Here is a 17,882-nt window from a genome sequence, read left to right on the forward strand (position 1 = left end):
TAAAATTTATTATACTGTTTAAGCCTTAATAAATAGACCAATTATATACCATATATTAATAATTTAACATATTGACACATGGTATGTATGATCAATACGTGTATATATAAGCATACATAATATGTATATATAAATATAATAGAGAATACATATTAGAGAAGGAGTAGAATCTAAATCTAAAAACTCCATTATTGTCAAGCTCAGTAGAATGTATGGAATATATGGAATATACAGCTATAAGTCTACTGGGAAATAAGTCAGCATTTTTATAAAATTTGCTAGTGAATAAAAGGCTGGAGCAAACAATTTTAAATTAATTTCTCACTTTTTAATAAAATAATTGCCTTTATCTCTCTCCTTTGTTTAACATCCCCTCACATTTATTTTCCCTCATACTTTGATATCAGTAAATACTTTTTCATCTTTTCAACCTCAAGTCTTTAAATTTAATGCAATGGAATGTGAGTTCCGTCCCTTTTTCATTTTTATTACTATAGTGTTATCTTACATAAAGAAAGATCAACAATTTGTGGACTTAAGATAAATCCAGTAGAGACAATTAAGTCCAGTTTAAATTGCAGTTTATGTCTCCAGCTAATCAGAGCTTTCTCACAGGCTTCCACGTGTGCTGTGCTGCCCAAATGCTAGATTGCTAAACCACAGGGCCTGGATAATTGCCATCTCCAGCATCATTAAGGGCGGATGGCTAAAAAAAAAAAAAGAGGAGGTTAAGTTTCCTTCCTCATACTTACTTGGGGATAGACCTTCACTTCTCACAGCTCTTTGCACACGATATATTTGGGCCTGGGGAATGTGTGTAGAATTTTGTGTTTCTCTAAAGTAAGCCTCAGATGTTTCATTTTCTTTACACAATCAACAGTACCACCAGGGAGATGATTAAAGATCACATTTGTCACCTGCACGAGGAGGCTCCAGTGGATAAAAGATCGTGTGTCACCTGCATTAGGAGGCTCCCACGGGTGGCCTTTTCAGAGGTTTGTCCCTAACCTTTCTCGGCTCCACATGCTCACACCCAGTCTTCTCTCAGCTAATGGCTCCCCTCTTCCCACTTAGAAACTTCTCTTCTTTCAAGCCTATGTCTGACTCCTATGCTTCATCTCAGAGAACAGTTTCTCAAAGAGTATGCCCAAGTGTCCAAAATTTCTATTTCCACCACTTTCCAAAAATGAACTTCATTTCAACCCAGAAGTTTACAGATTTCAGCCTCATTTCAAGGGATGCACCAGGGTGTCATAAACACAGAAAATAGTAGCTACTTTGTGTGTGTGTGTGTTGTGATCAAAAGTAGAAAATATTTCCTGAATTGTAACTTGTTCCTGGTTTGACCTGGTTTGGTTGCAGGCAGATAAGGAAAATAAGCAATTTTAAATCACATTAACCATTGCATACCTCCAATGTAGGTTTTAGAAAATTTGAGAGAAAATATGCACCTGATCATAACTAGGGAATCCAGTCGAACTGAAATTCTCTCTGTCTTTATAAATTTCTTCTACTCCAGCACTAAGAGTATGGTTTTAAGGCTATTAGGTTAAGAAGACATTACATAAAAGGTTAATATGTGAAATTGTGTTAAAATTCCTATCCTTAGTCAAAATTCCTACTGCATCTGGTTGCTAAGGAAAATAGTCTCTCAGCCATAACACCCAATAAATACTATTTGATGAGGGTGTTAAGTCTGTAAAGCCTTAGATTTATATCTAAATCCATTCATGGCACATCACAGGAGGTAGTGTACACAGCAGCAATGGCTTTGCAAACAAGGCTTTCTTCTCTAATCCTATGGCCAATTTTGCTCTACAATGGCTTTCCCTGTTGGGCTGCCATTAAGAGTTGCAAAGATCTAAGAGGCTTAATGACTTGGTGTGCCATGAATCCTTTTCATTGAAATACAAATAGAGATGTGGAATTTAGGTTGTGAGAGGTAGAGCAGTAATCTGACTTAACTCCTTGGCATGTGATACATAATTTGGGCAATGGATGCTTGCTGAGAAAGGTCAATTCTTGCAATAAAATGCTAAGGCATTCAAGGAATAGTTTTAGAATCATTTTCTAATGTAAATGGATTTGCTTCCTTCTTTTCTTTAAGCTATGGTTACAATTTTGGTTTTAGAATATGTTGTCTTTCCAAGTACAGTACAGGCCACGATCTCTTTACTATAGAGAACTTATTAAGTAGATAACATAGTCTGCTTAATACGGCCTTGTGTTAGCTGCCAGGATTGGAGTACAAATAAAATATAGTTCCTATGAATGAAGGGATTATGGAGATTTGTTTTTTCTCTGTGATTTTCTGCTTTCTATATTCAATATGCATTACTTTTGTCATTAGAAAAAATTAAACATAGTAAATTCTGTGGAAAATAAATTTTGTAAAAGCTGTATGTGTAGGAATGGAAGAAAATGGAAAGGGTTGACACTAAATGTTAAGTGGGAATTAGGATTCAAGGTGATTTTTATTTTCTTCCATATCCTTTTTTGTTTTGTTTTGTTTGGAGACAGAGTCTCACTTTGTTGCTCAGGCTAGAGTGAGTGCCATGGCGTCAGTCTAGCTCACAGCAACCTCAATCTCCTGGGCTCAAGGGATCCTACTGCCTCAGCCTTCCGAGTAGCTGGGACTACAGGCATGTGCCACCATGCTCGGCTAATTTTTTCTATATATATTTTTAGTTGGTCAATTAATTTCTTTCTATTTTTAGTAGAGACGGGGTCTCGCTCAGGCTGTTTTCAAACTCCCGACCTTGAGCGATCTACCCGCCTCGGCCTCCCAGAGTGCTAGGATTACAGGTGTGAGCCACCACGCTTGGCCTATATCCTTTTTTATATTTTCCAAATTTTACATAATGAACTTCTAGTAATTTTTTAATGGAAGTATTCAACAATGGCTATCAGTATTCAACAATGGCTATCAGAAACAAAAAAATGAGTAAGAAAAGTTCCTTAGTTATCTCTCATGTTAGTTTTGTTTCCTAGTGTAATCCATTCTGTATATGGATTCTCTCAATGGTCATTTCTCTCATATATGATATTCCAATGTTTTCCATTAATTGATTCCCACAAATATCTATAACTTCATTGCTTAGTACTTATCCATGGCTCTCTGTTCCAGTTAGCAAGATTCCCTTGCTTGGGAATCTAGAGTTTGTTATGTTGGTATTTTACTTAAAAATATTTTTCGTAGCCAGTACAACATCGTATGTGCCAAGCTTGAGATCCAGGGGCCCTTAAGTTGCCCTGCTTGAAATGCATGTCAGGGAAGACTGGCAGTGTATTAGAAGGGCTGTGCTCCAATGGTGGCCACCACAAGGACCTCTGTGATTCAAAGCCACACTGGAGGCTTTGGTCACTTGTTGAGTAACTGTCAGAAATGAGTTTATGTCAGTGAAATAAGAAGCTTGTTAATCAGCATGATGTAAGAAATGAGCTCTCACTGGTGAAATTTAAGTTATTTAAGATATGAGGATTAGTTAAAATATCCAGAAACACCCATAGTGAAAGAGTATTAGAGTCTTTTAAGGTGATAGTTTGTACCTTTAGAAAGGGCATGTGTGGCTTGATCCCTAAATAATGCCATGTCCAGTCATTGGGTCAGGTGACGGTGACGGTTTGATGCTGATTTGCATAGGAACACAATTCTTCCGTTGGAATATTGTCACATCTGCCTCAAGTGAACTTTCTCTGTGAGATGGCAGTTAGAACACTTAAAAAGGATAGTTTGCTGAGATGTTGTCAAGCTTATAAAACAGGTTGTATGAAATGTTTTTTTGTCTGCTTCATGAAAGTTTGTGTAATAAATGTCTGTATTACATGACAGAATTTGTGTGGAAGAATTTGGTCTGAATTTTGTATTGATTACAATCTACTCTCAAAATTGTGAGAGAATAGCTGATGCTCACCTCAAAAAGAACCTGTAGGTTAGTATATACAAATTGGCTTAGGTCAGTCTGCAATGAAATTTTGTATGTTAATTTCTAACACTAGAGAATGAAGTCTAGAATACCTGAAATTCTACACTAGATGCTTACTAAATGAATACTTACAGAACACAAGTATTGCATTTTACAACAGGTTCCCAGGACATCATAGTAAAACTACTTTCTTTAATGAGAAAAATACAGTAGTGGCTATGTTAAAACAAATCTGAAAAATGTGGAAATTTTCAAAGAAAACATTTTTTAAATCACCCAGAATCTTACCTCTCAGAGGTAACAAACATTATTTTTTAAATGTATTTTTGCAGTCTAGTTTTTCAAGTAAATAATATATTTTTTACTCTTTTATAAATAATATATTTTTTACTCTTTTATAATTGGCCTTTCCCTCCACTTAATATATTATAAACATTTACCCATTCTGGTATTGTTTTTAATCTTAATGCACAGGGGATGCATTCCAAACCAAAATCTACAATAGTGATGATAATAGGGATCCTTACATTTTTCTGAATTTCAGGGCAATGCATTTGACAATGCTTCATCATTAACTGTAATATCGCTATTGCTTTGACCTATTCTTTTATTCTTTTTATTTTTTTCAGGCTAATCAAGTGAATTGGTGGGAGTGAAGAAGGAACAAAGGAATCTTTAACTGGTTGTGATCAATTAGTTGTAAACACTATTGCACTCAGACCAGCCTATTCTTAATTTAATAATAATATATATTAATTGTATTTATTAAATATATTATATATATGAGACATATTTATATACGAAGCCGGGAATAAATAGCAAATTTTACCCCCACCACTGACAACAAAATCTGAGGATGTTCAAGTTCCTTATATAAAATGAGTATTTATACATAACTGATGTACATCCTCTCATATACATGAATCATCTCTAGATTACTTATAATACCTAATACAGTGTAAATAATCTGGGTTTCTAAATATGATTTCCATGTCAAATGAGGAATTTATTATACTTTTTTTTTCACAACTGTTTTCTCTCTATCTTAGTTTTTATTTATAAACAGAGTTAAATACTTCATGTATTTAAATATTCTTATGTTTCTCTTTCAAGATTTGGGTAGTTTTATTCTATTTTTATAATTACATTTATTGTAACTTAGAGCCATGTTTTTGTAAATTTTTAAATTTATTTTGAATGTTTTTAAAGGCAGGTCCTCACTCTGTCACCCACGTTGGAGTGCAGTGGCAATCACAGCTCACTGTACCTCAAACTCACGGGCTCAAGCCATCCTCTCACCTCAGCCTCCCAACCAGCTAGGACTATAGGTGTGTGCCACCATGCTTGGATAATTTTTTTTTTTTTTTTTTGTAGAGACAAGGTCTTGCTATTTTGCCCAGGCTGGTTTCGAACTCCTGGCCTCAAGCAATCCTCCTGTTTTGGCCTCCCAAAGTGCTGTGATTATGAGTGTAAGCCATTATGTGCAGCCAGTGTCTTTATATTATATTCTTGCTTCCAATTATTTTATAATAAACTGCAGCCATCCCTTACTATCTGTGGGGGATTAGTTCCAGGACCTCCCCCACCTCCCAACAACAAAATCTGAGGATGTTCAAGTTCCTTATATAAAATGAATATTTGCACATAATCTATGCACATGCTCTTGTATACTTTAATCATCTCTAGATTACTTATAATACCTAACACAGTGTAAATGCTATATAAATAGTTGTTATACTATATGATTTGTATTTGTGTTTTTTAAATTGTTGTATCATTATTTTTTATCGTTTGCTTTTCCAAATATTTTCAATCTGCTATTGGTTGAATCTGTGGATGTAGAACCCATGAATACAGAGGACCAACTGTACCCATTCATGTGTTCTTGGTTTTTTACTCATCTCTCTGCTGGAATATGTCTTTGAAAATTTTTTTCCAAGAAGGGAACATAGGTAATTAATATCAATTAATCTTTTTGCAAACGAAGTTAGTTGGGAACTAAAATGAATACACTACAAACATTTTCTACCTCAAAACTCTTTAGATGTCAGTCTTTAAATGTCTTCTATATTTAATGTCCCAGAGAAGAAGGATAGTTAGATTTCGTGTTTTGGTAATCTATTTTGTTTATTTTTTGCTGTTTTTCTTTGAGGTTTTTGTTTGACTCAAAATAATTGGGAAAATGTTCACTAGGCTATGTCCAGGTGGTGGTTTCTTTTCAGTAATTTTTCCTGGTATACTCAGAATCCTTGATTTACAGCTTTGGGTTTTTTCAGTTCAGAAAAGTGAGGGAAGAGAAAAATAAATTTGTACGGTTGAAGCCCCTGATACCCATGATTGTCCCCAATTTTGTCAGAGAAATTTCCCTCCCATAATAGCAGGACCTAGCCCATATTTCTCTGTATTATCCTTAAAGGCATCAGGAAAATTGTCCAGGAAGGCTTCTTCCACCCTAACATCAAAATCACAATGGCTGTAAATCGTTGATCACTTTCCTACATTCCTATTCTTACTGCCCTTCCTCAAGGCAGGTTTCCACTAGGGCGATTGTAATAGCTTTCTAATTAGCTGCCCTGTGTCTACCTGCTGACCCCTCCCTCTCTGCATGTATATATCCACATGAATATATACATATGTGTATATGTATGTGTGTGTATACAGGTATATATATATACACATAAACTTTATTTTTGCTCATTTGTTTTTGCTTATTGACTTCAGATCATGCTCCAGGGCAAGCAAGGACATTCCAATTTCATACCCAAACCCCATTTCCAGCTAAATTGTATGACTTATTTCTCTTCAACCATACCTGTATATTCAGGTCACAGTACCTTTGCTTGTGTTCTTTTGTTTTTGTTTTTTATGGCTCCTTCTCCTATCTTACCCTTCAAAATATTACCTACCTTCCAAGAACCAGCCTTCTTCATGATATTTTTTCCCAATTATACTTCCCAGAAACACTTCCGCTCTCCTCTGAGTTCCCAAGGCCCTTCCTTACCTAGGCTCTAGAGTTTTCACCATACTTTTCTTATCTTGTTGTTGGGATTTATTATACAAAGGGTGGAAACTATGTCTCACTCAACTTTGACCCCCTCATAGTATCTTGCAGATAAGGGTGCTTGATGCTGCATGACTGCTAAGCACGGAATGACCTTTCAGATAATAAAACATGCCAACTTTGAATACCTACAGGACATCAACTTCAGCATAGAAATTCTCATTCTAAGAGTATTACCTGAACTGGTCCATTAAAAGGTGAAGAAATTCCTTTATTTCATCCACATGACTGAAGCTAGAAAGGTGTGCTCCAAGTGCGTGGCAGAATCTTTCAGCTTCTTCCCAGTTCCTCTTTCTCACAATTCTTTCTTCATGGAATACCTTAACAAAATATAATGTTAATTTGTTTTTCTGGTATAATTGTAAAGTATTCATAGTGCGAGAGTCAATTACAGTTAAATATTAAATATGGGAGTCCCTGACATGTCTTCTCATAGGTATAATGAAGGCATACGTAAATGCACACATACTGAGACACAGAAGGTCCTCTGAAAGTGTCAACTAAAGGTCAGCACAGGTGCTAGCCCCCACTGCCAGATGGATGGCCTTCCTTAGCTAGGCTGCAGAATGCTCTCCTGCATTTGTAGGACCTTGAAAGACAAAATGAACCAGCAGGCAAGGCTGTAAGGATGCATGTGAATTTGAATGCTTTGGGAGTAGACTTCAGCAAAGAAATGTGCTAACAATATAATTTTGAACATAAGGCACTGAGACCTGCAGAAAAACAAGGTATTTTCTGGTGAGGAAGAATCAGAGAGCAAGCTGCACTGGTGTGAACATTGACATAAGGTGGCAAAACTAAACCTGCCATTGTGGACTGTTTCTTTGTTTTGTGCTGACTAATTTTAATCAGCCAATAACAATGGCTAAAGGAACCATAGTTATTTCAAAAGAAGAAGAGGAGGAGGACTGGGAAGAGAAGATGACACAATGATAGGCTGAATTATTGGTTCTGATTCTTCAGTTTTCTGCAATAACATAATTACACGTTCTTGCCACAGCCTCTGGGTGAGTGAAGTGCACTTTTCTGTAGCTTGGCATGGCACTTGGTCATGTCATTTGCTGTCAATGGGATATTACTGGAAGTAAAGAGGGCTGAAATGTGCTTATGTAGTTGGCTTGCCCTCTGGGGCTCCAGTGATTTACTGTGAGAAAAGCAAGCCCCTTTAGTTGCTGCCCCTTCAGCCTGAGCCCTAGATTGAAGGGTAGTGGACCCCACCCAAGTCAGACCCCGGAGCCCAGCACAGCTTACCCGCAGTTGGAAGCAGAACTGGCCATTCAAGCCCAAACCAGACCAGTCAAACCCTAGCGGATCTGTGAAGGTGAGACTAAATAAATATTTATTGCTATTGCCAGTGAATGGATGGCCATTTTGGGGTGGTATCTAATGGTTTGTGAGACTAGCTGACTGATGCAGACCCCAAAATAACTGTAAGAAGTGATGGAACTCTTACTTTGATAATAAGAATTAGATGGATGTGAGAATTGCAAGCATAGTGCCAGTATGGCATACGGCTTGCCCAACTTCCCAGGGAAAAGACACCTTGGAAAGAGCCAGTTCTGGTGTTGGCCCTGTTCTATCTGGTAGGACAAATGCAGGTGTGGGGCTGAGCTGCCTGACGCCAGATGTTCAGTGATGCCCTGCCAAGGACTCTGCACTGCTGGACACTTTAGTCACATTATGTATGTCTATGGGAAGGAGCATAATTTGTACAAGGACGTGAGCTAGGAGAATCAGTAGAAAAATAACTTCATTGAAAGACTGAATAAGAATGTTCCTTTACCTTATAGCAAGAAAGACCTGAGGGGAAACTATGCCAGCCTTCAGGACAGGGGTCATTAGGCTTAGGGGCTGCTTCCTCAGGCTTAAGTGGTCCACTTATTTTCTTGCAGATTGAAAGTGCTCTGAAGCTTTTGCAGTCTTTCACCTCCCACTTTCCAAGAGATTTTCCGGTAGACATAGCCACGCATCCGCCTGGGGAAGCTACGATTGAATTGGAAAGTTTAATTGGAAAATTAAAAATTTAAATTAAAGTTCAAACATTTTTCAGTGATTCTACTCTTTATTTGACCCAAGGTGAGGGGAGGGAATAGGAAAACAATGGAGGAAAGAAATGTGTTGTTCAGAATAATGATGATGATGATAGGTGATGTAGAAAAGTGTTTATTATTTGTCAGATACTATTCTAAAAGGATTAAATCAATTCAACTTCACAACAAACCTGTAGGGTGGATTCTATTGTCATAATTGAGACATAGTGAGAATTAAACGACTTGTTCAAGGTTATGGAATCAGTTAAGTGGTGGACCCAGGATTTGAACCGATGTGGTCTACTTCCAGGGTTGTACTATAAACCACTATGCTGCTGAGGACAGTAGTTCAAATTACCTTAACAACTTTCAGGAGTTTTTAAGCAACTTAGTAAATCTCAAAGCATAACTCTCCTAGATTCAAATCCAAAGGAAGGGTGGTAGAATAAAGGTAGAAGGAGGTATGTGGTAACATATATTTGTTTGATGGCAGTCATAATCTTATTTATTCATAACAACATTAAAAGGTAGTTTGTATTATCAAATCTACTTTCCAGATGAAGACTAAGTGATTTGCCCACAGTCGTAGTTAGTGAGTGGTGGAGTTGAGATTTGAACCCACATTTGTTTTGCAAAAGGCCTTGCTCTGTTTTCCATTACACTACACTATCTGAAGTGGGCAGAAGGCAAGAAATGTCACATAAATTGGAAAGCAATGAGGACAACTTCTATACACCAGAGAAGTCCTGTGGTCTCATGTTTTATACACAAACAGCAGGAGGAACAAGGAACTAGGAAAAACAATGCCTTGCTACCCTGAGTGGGTGTGCTATTTTCCCCTGTTCTGTCCCCTTATCCATGGCTTGCCTATGATAGACCAACTTGGTTGAAGTGGGAGCAATAATGGTGAAGAGAGCTACATGGCAGTCTCTCTGCCATGAGCTATGGGGACAGCAATGTACCCTAGCCCAGGAAAGAGTGTGACACTCTGTCTCAAAAAAAAAAAAAAAAAAAAAGAAAGAAAGAAATCTCTGTGTTTTATCCATTAGAGTATTTCTAATTTAATTTGAGATGTCACCAGGATTAGCATCTGTATGTTCCATCTTCTACACATAAAAAGATGACTTAGTTACTACCAACAACACATTGATGGTGATGACCATGTGTCACAAATTTTGTGGTCATTCTCTATTTCAAATGTTTTGTTTAGTAGCAGGCTTACATGTTCTAATCTCTGTGTTATAAAAAATAGTCTTTATGATCACTTTATTTATTTTTTATTAATTTTTAAAATTATTTTTACTTATTTATTCTTTTAATTTTTTCTTTTTTTTTCTCATCCAGAAGTCTCTAGACATTTGGCATATGATCACTTTAGACCAACACAAGAAAATATAAATAATTCGAGGAGAGAAAAGTAGAATGTTTTATATTAATATAACTGCTGTCTTATTCAAAGCCAAAATCCTCTAAAAAGCACTGGCTTGGAAATCAGGAGCTCTGGGTTTTACTAATTCAATAACCGGATGACCTTTGTCAAGTAATTCACCTAAGCCTGTTTTCTCAACTCTAAAATCAGAAGGGACTTCTGAGGTCCATTCTGGCTCAAATGTTCTGATTCTATGGAAAATTATGGTTAATGCTTTATGCTGGTTGGGGAAAGGAGAACTAACTTTCAAAATAAATAATACATACAATATAGCCTTAATTCTTACCCATTGAGAATAACAAAAATGAACACATTTAATTTTGGAGAAAGAAGTTAAGAAGCAGAGAGATGAAAATGTAAAGTGCTTCGCAATGAACCTTCCAGATTCTGTATAACATTTACAAAGAGATATCAAAATCGCACATTGGTGGTTCTGGCTCTGAGTTGTTAGATGGTGGTTTTGGAGAACTGAGGTTTCTAACTTCTTTCATTGGATTATTCCCAAGGATTTCACAGGGAAGGCACAGTCACTGCTTCTCTTCATGGTTCCATAGATAGACTCTAGTCCTGAAGATCATTATTTCCCTCACATTTCAAGAGTAAATGATGAGCATATTTTTGAGGCTACATTTCACTGGTCACTGTATTCTACTACTTCTAAAGGCCAAGACACTCACCTGGCTCAAGAAATTTCCAGTTGGAAAAGGTTACAGCCTGTTTTATTCCACCAACAGTTGACCAACTATACTCTCCACGTGAATCTATATCTCTCAGGCCAGTCCAGAAGTATTTTGTTAGAGATTTATCATACTTTTTCATCATATCATTTAGGTATTCTTGCTCAAATCTACAAAAGAAGAATCAAACTGGTGAGTGTTTTACAATAATTGAATCAATTTGAAGATGCACCTTTTTCTTAGGAAGATCATTTATCCAAAGAACTGAGTAAAGAGTTTACTAGTACATGTTTACTGATGGTCACACCTGCTAGTGATAGTCAGATTGCAGTTTGTTCCAAAAGGGACCTCATCCTTGTAAATCTTGTAACAGGTTTCTCCATGTCTCTCCCAGCCCTAAATCAGAGGAGAAATATTATTATATTATACTGTTTTCCAGACTTGATGATGTTCCCGTCTGACAAGTAAGTTCCTGCTATGTTGATAGTATCTTAGAACTTGTAGAAATTGAGGAAATTGCCAGTGAATTCATACATGTGATGAAGGTGGGATGCCATTTCATAGATAGCCTGTGAGCCTGTGTCAGACAGAAAGTACGACTTAATTGTCTTTACCCTTAGTGCCTAGATCATCTTAAGGGTTTAAGAGTTGTTGGTTGAATAATTTTGAACAAAAATAATATCAGTGGAGGAAGTAAAGATATCACCATTCAGAATAATCATATATATTTTTATATAAATTATTGAACAGGTAACTCTTTTACCTTCTGTAAGGAGGCCGATATGCTAGGATTCACTGCCTTCTGGCTTGCTCTGATGTAAATGAACAGAAGCTAGTAATTTCTGCTATTTTCTAAGTCTGAATTGTTTAAGTCTCAACTACCATCTCTAACCAAGAAGGCACAATAACGCTTAGGAAATTTTACACAGGGATTTGACATACCTCATCTGGAGGACACATCTTATCAGATCTTGTATTGTTCATTTTTTCTCCCTTTTTCTTACATACATATTTAAGTTTCTCTTCACATGACTGGACTTTCCACTGATCTAGCTTTTAAAAAAGAGACAAAAGTATTTGCTCACAAAAGAAATTGTTTGTCATATATTTAGAATTGAACTCACAGAAATCATGAAAACAGAGAGGGAAAGAGAGAGAGAGTGAATGAATATAAATGAATAATTAAATGTGAGCACACATTCCTAGAAAATGCTACCTAACAGGCCTGCAAGGTTGTGACTCACAGCCTGTTATTTAGCATCACCTCAAGGTCACATTATAGATGAATTCATTTTCTTATGAGAGTAACCATAAAACCATTAAATCCATTAGAAGACACTCAGTATAGAAGTTCAAGAGAGAAGAACTCAGCCCACAGTTGCCAGCATTCTAGTCTTCTTCCATATGACATGGCCAAAGTTTGTCCACATGTAAAAAACCTTTAGGCATGTCAATTAACCTCCTTGTCTCAGTTTCCTTTTATGTAAAAAGATGGTGGTTGGAGTAGCTACTCTCCAAGAATTCTAAATCAAAAGTTTCTTTCAACTCTACTTCCGTCTAGATTTCAAAGTTTTCTCTTTTAAATATGCTACTTAACATTAATTTTCCTTAATTGACTAAGTCACTCATTCTTCAAATTATATTTTAATAAGTCAGTTATGATAAGGGTCAGTTTTGAACACTGGAATGCTGTCTAAGTATGCCATCAGTTCACTCTTGCTAATGGAACCTTATTCCCATTTTTGATACTCTTCTAAAGACATCTTGGATATCCTTTTAAATAGAGCACCAAATGTGACACCTTTCCAAATACATCTTTACTACTGAAACACTTCTTTTTTTAATTTTTTTTTTAATTTCAGCATATTATGACTACTGAGACACTTCTAAATATACATACCATTTATTGCTTTTACTCAAGTCTCTCTGGATGTCTGGATGACACAGTAACCCTCATAACCAGTTAGAGGTCCACAGAAAAGTGACATAAACAAACAAATAGAGGTATGTATACCCTTTATGCTCAAAATATATACTATTTTGGATTATTAACTAAAGCATGTTTAAGAAATGTTAGTCATTCTACAGGAGTACAATGTTTTCTGAACAAAGACGTAATTTTAAGTAAAAATATTTTTTCACTTCTCAAAGTAGGATTAACATAAAATAATCTGAAAATGAATTCAGCAGATGAAATTTTTCAGGTTAAATTGTGGCTACATGCCAAATATCACATTATGACAGAAAGGAGGGTAGAGACCCTGGTCCTGAGAGGAAGGAGGTTATTAGAACCAGTCTGGCAACAAGAATCTAAGTTCTAACAGCATTCTCTATATCTGTTCAGACCAGAGAAGATGATCTCAGTAGGAAGTAGGTTGGTTATTTAGTAATTGCTTTTATTTATCTTTTTTTTCAGTAGCTACCAAAAATACAATCTACAGGGCTTTTACCTTTTATTTTCCTTACCATTTGAACACAAGTATTCCAACCAAAGTAACCCTAATATTATCATTAGGTATAACAATAAGAATATAAATAAACCATAAGAAGTTTCCTACCTTTCCTAAATAGGACACACAGTTGGGAGTCTGATTGTAGGGAACATTTGGCTCATTCTCATCCCAGTATGTTAGAGTAACTTCAGTACCATCTGACCACTGAAATAAAGTTGGTACATTTATGTTCTTAAGGCCTATCCATATTTCTTCCTTGGCATCTAAAAGAAAAATGTTTTATGTGTTGGTTTTACGCAATTACATAATTCAATATGTACATCGTTATACTAATTTTTACATTCTGATATGGGGTTTTAAGAGCCTTTGTGGTATTCTTAATTAGCCTATAAAATGTTGATAAGGCAGGTGGGTTGGGTAATGAGGCTTTGCAAGTCACTTATGCAAGTAAAGTGCACAGGTAGAACAGCTCTACTGTAGGCGGGGTGTTCCTGATATTCGGTGTAGATAAACTTTGCTTTATGGGGATTAATGAAATTATGATAAATACAACCACAGCTATTCCAATTAGAACATAAATATTGTCCACTACTGCCTTGGAATGACTTTGCTGCCTTCTCAAGTAAAACAACGAGCACCATGCTGGCAACAGAGTAGGTATCTACTATCTGTTAGTATTATTATTATTAGTGAGTTCTAGGAAAAGGTCATAATACTGGCAGTCTCGTATGTTTTTGTTTACCAGTCTTCAGCTTTCACATAATTACAAAAGAGAAATAATTATCACATACATTTTTGGAGCAGCTTAACTAGAATTTATCTCACAAGAAGAGGAAGATTATTCAAGTTAATGGTTGTACCCTCAAATTGGTAGCCACATGTGGCCATTTAAATCCAAAGGTAAATTAACTAAAATTAAATAAAAGTAATAATTTGGTTCCTTGGTTGCCCTAGCTGCATTTCAGGTGCTCAGAAGCCACACGTGGCTAGTGGCTGCTGTATTGGATGGTGCGGGTTGTAGAACAGTTCTGTCACCACAGGAAGTCCTACCGGACAGTGCTGATCTATAGGACCACATTGTGAGCTTTTCATTCCCACTAAAGGTCTGAAAATAGGGGTATCTAAAATGCTTTAAACCTCTCAAATAGGATATTTTTAAAAACTTACCCCCATTATGGAGTTTTGTGACAACCACCTCCATGTCCGCTAGAGAATGAATGCTGATTAGGTCACTACCGAAGGCTTTGCATTTCATATGTGCCTCATCCCAGGAATCACTTTTATTTACCAGCAGATAGCAAAATCCATTACTTGGCAGCCAGCCTGCATCACAGCGGGTATCTGAATATGTCCAAACATCTGGGGGAAAAGCAGCTATTTATATTCCAGTAAAGATAGATCTATTTTTGAATCAATAACATTGTAAATTCTTCTTTCTTGAATAATAAGGCTCTGGAAAACTGGGGAATGTGACATCAGCTACTACAGTGACAAGAATTTATGTGGTGCCTACCACATAAATGATGTATCCATGGCATCAGAAGATTTCCTGCAGGGATTCAGATAATGATGTGACTTCAACATGACACAAATGTGCCACATGGCTGGGCATAGACTATTTAAGGGGTGTAGACACAATCAGCAAAGAGACTGCCCTTAATCCTAGTTAGACAGAAGAAAGGCATGAGGTAAGATGGTTGGTGACAAGTGTTTTCCTGGGTATGGGATTTGTTAGGTTTCCCTCTAGTCTCTGCTTTGAGAAGATTATAATGAGGTCGAGCCTCCTATTCTTGTCTGGTCAGCTTAGCAAGGGGATGTGCATTCATGCTCACTGTTGAACAAAGGACAGGCAGAGATTTAAGGAACAGAATAAGACATTTGTACACCCTACACTCAAGATATGGCAGCAAGGGAGGGAAAGGGCAAAGGACATCTCTGGACCTCTTCTTTTCTCCCCTCTGCTCGACAGGCAGTCCTTATGGAATTAGGGATTCTTTGTTTTGACTGTGATAAAACTCACAAGTGAAGGTTTCATCTCTCTAGATTAGAGAAAAAGAGTGATGTGTAAAACCACATAAAATAGTTCTACCCGTTAACAAAACTAGAAAGTGACTTGATTATTCAGACTTCACTGATTCAGAACCACTTGGAATATTTGTTATAAGAAAACACAGCAAATTAAAAATGTGGACAGTTTATTTTTTACTGAAAGATAAAATTCAGGTTGAGCCAGCCTTTCTCACTTGCAAGATAACTCAATTAACTTTAAGTTTCTGAACTAGCACTTATTATTATTATATTTCATAATTATGATAAAGGAACAGAGGAAAAATATCACCCATAATGGAACTTAATACAATCATTTTCATATTCTAGGCTTTGTTTCGATGAATACATATTTTTACAAGATTAAAATGATAAGTAGGCATATCATTTTGTTTTGCTCTTTATATTTTCCTGCTGGCACAGTTATTTTAATAACTGCATATTATTCAATCATGTGGAAACATCATGATTTACTTAAGAATTGCCACTGTTAGATATTTACTTAATCTATCATCAGTCGCTATAGTTTATTTTCATTTGTGCTGGCTTTTCTATTATGCCTTTTGTTGAATGGACTAAATTTGGTTTGAATCAACTTGGAAGATAAATGTTCATTTCCTCCTATTATCTTAAAACATCCTCCTACATTCCTTCTTCTATATACCTATTTTTTTTCTTAAAAAATTGCTCTATGTTCCTTTTTGAATGGAAATTTAGATGCTTTAGTCCCTTCTCCCATAGTTTCTTAAAGCAGGACATTTTAAAATTAGTTTTTCTCATTCAGTGAGGATTTAATCAAAGACCCAGTATATGTCAGGACCTGTGCTTGAACAGTCAAGGCATTCCTCCTTTCCATTCTTCCAAAACTCCTCACACTTCTCTCCTCCTCAAAATTTCAGCTGTTCTTATGTCCCTCTCACCCTAAAAGTCCCTGGAAAAAAACCCCTTGTGTATACATTTTGTCCTTCTGCACCTCTCCTTTTTTACCTGATTTTTCAGTGCAAAGACCTGTGTGGCAAATAAGGATAGAAGAGAGCCAGGAGTTGTGGGGCAGCGGCTGGAAAAACCTGGCACTACTCCTGTGTCCACAGTGTCTGACTCAGCACAGAGGCACAAAATACATAAGACCTGTCAGTGCAGCAGTGGTTCTCAGACTTGAGCATGCATCAGAATCACCTGGATGGCTTCTTAAAACACAGATTGCTGGGCCCCACACCTAGAGTTTCTGATTCAGTAAATCTGGGGTGGGTCCTGAGAATTTGCATTTCTAACAGGTACCGGTGATGGTAATTGTCTTGGCCTGGGGACCACACGTTGAGAATCACTGCCATAGAGGCAAAAGAGCCACCCATGAACATAAATATATTTCCTATCTAGAATATCTCTGCATTCTTCTGGGCATATACATATTTTTACCTGACATTCTTCGTTTCCTCAACCAAAGCTTTATTCATATTATAGTTGATAATATCTAACCACAGGGTCAAAAATTAAGTACTTTTCTGCATTGGCAGTATTGGGTGAAGGAAAGGTGGAAATAGATCTCTGAAATGGATTTACTTGATTTCACAAAACTAAGATGTGGAGACCTATTTGTGTGAGGAAATGAGAAAGATACCTGTTGACTCCACTGTATCATTTAACGGTTTCCTGCAGACATAGGGCAGTTGAGCTTCACAGGAAAAACTCTGCCACCAACCAGACTCGGCGTCCATTCTCGCACAGCTCGATCCACCTATTATAGATGCACTGGGCCTATCTTAAAAGGTAGCATTTTCAAAAAGTTAGAAGAAGGCGGCCAGGGTGGTGACTAGAAAAAATAATTTTCTGCTTATGGGAATGCATAGTAGAGTTAAAACTTTTAACTAAATTGAAATATATAAGCCTCAATGGATAATCATGTGCTTAAAAATATCTTTCTTCTAAAATACAGGATACAGGGGGAAATACTCTAATATATTATAGTTAATTTAAAAAATGAAAACCAAATCTCTGTCCGAAATGACTTCCAAGTCATATCCTATGGTCAGTAGCTCTTAATCTGCTACTCCATATAGTAAAAATATTAATTTATGATTCTGTAATGCCTTTAAGGCCTTGAATTAAAGACTAAATTATCTTTAAAGATTCTATTTAAAATAGAGTGTTAATTTATTTACTAATAAGAAAGTTTAGTGAACTAAATTAACCAAAATGACTAATTGGTATTTTATTGCACTTAACCTGTTTTTCCTGTATGTGTACAGAATACATTTGTACT

The 17,882-nt window shown here is 36.4% G+C and overlaps 1 protein-coding gene across 1 annotated transcript in view; it reads right to left on the reverse strand.

Annotated features, from left to right (window-relative positions):
• Positions 1-17,882, reverse strand: part of LY75 (lymphocyte antigen 75) — a 99,883-nt gene that overhangs the window by 55,848 nt on the left and 26,153 nt on the right. The window contains exons 6-13 of the mRNA XM_012745224.2: positions 17,241-17,381; positions 14,744-14,935; positions 13,682-13,839; positions 12,066-12,176; positions 11,431-11,519; positions 11,124-11,293; positions 8,771-8,970; positions 7,165-7,307 (exon numbers count right to left, since the gene is read on the reverse strand). Coding sequence (XP_012600678.2) covers positions 7,165-7,307; positions 8,771-8,970; positions 11,124-11,293; positions 11,431-11,519; positions 12,066-12,176; positions 13,682-13,839; positions 14,744-14,935; positions 17,241-17,381 — 1,204 coding nt within the window. The remainder of the gene's footprint in view (positions 1-7,164; positions 7,308-8,770; positions 8,971-11,123; positions 11,294-11,430; positions 11,520-12,065; positions 12,177-13,681; positions 13,840-14,743; positions 14,936-17,240; positions 17,382-17,882) is intronic.

This window comes from Microcebus murinus, chromosome 8, assembly GCF_040939455.1.
Source record: "Microcebus murinus isolate Inina chromosome 8, M.murinus_Inina_mat1.0, whole genome shotgun sequence".
NCBI classification, from domain to species: Eukaryota; Metazoa; Chordata; class Mammalia; order Primates; family Cheirogaleidae; genus Microcebus; species Microcebus murinus.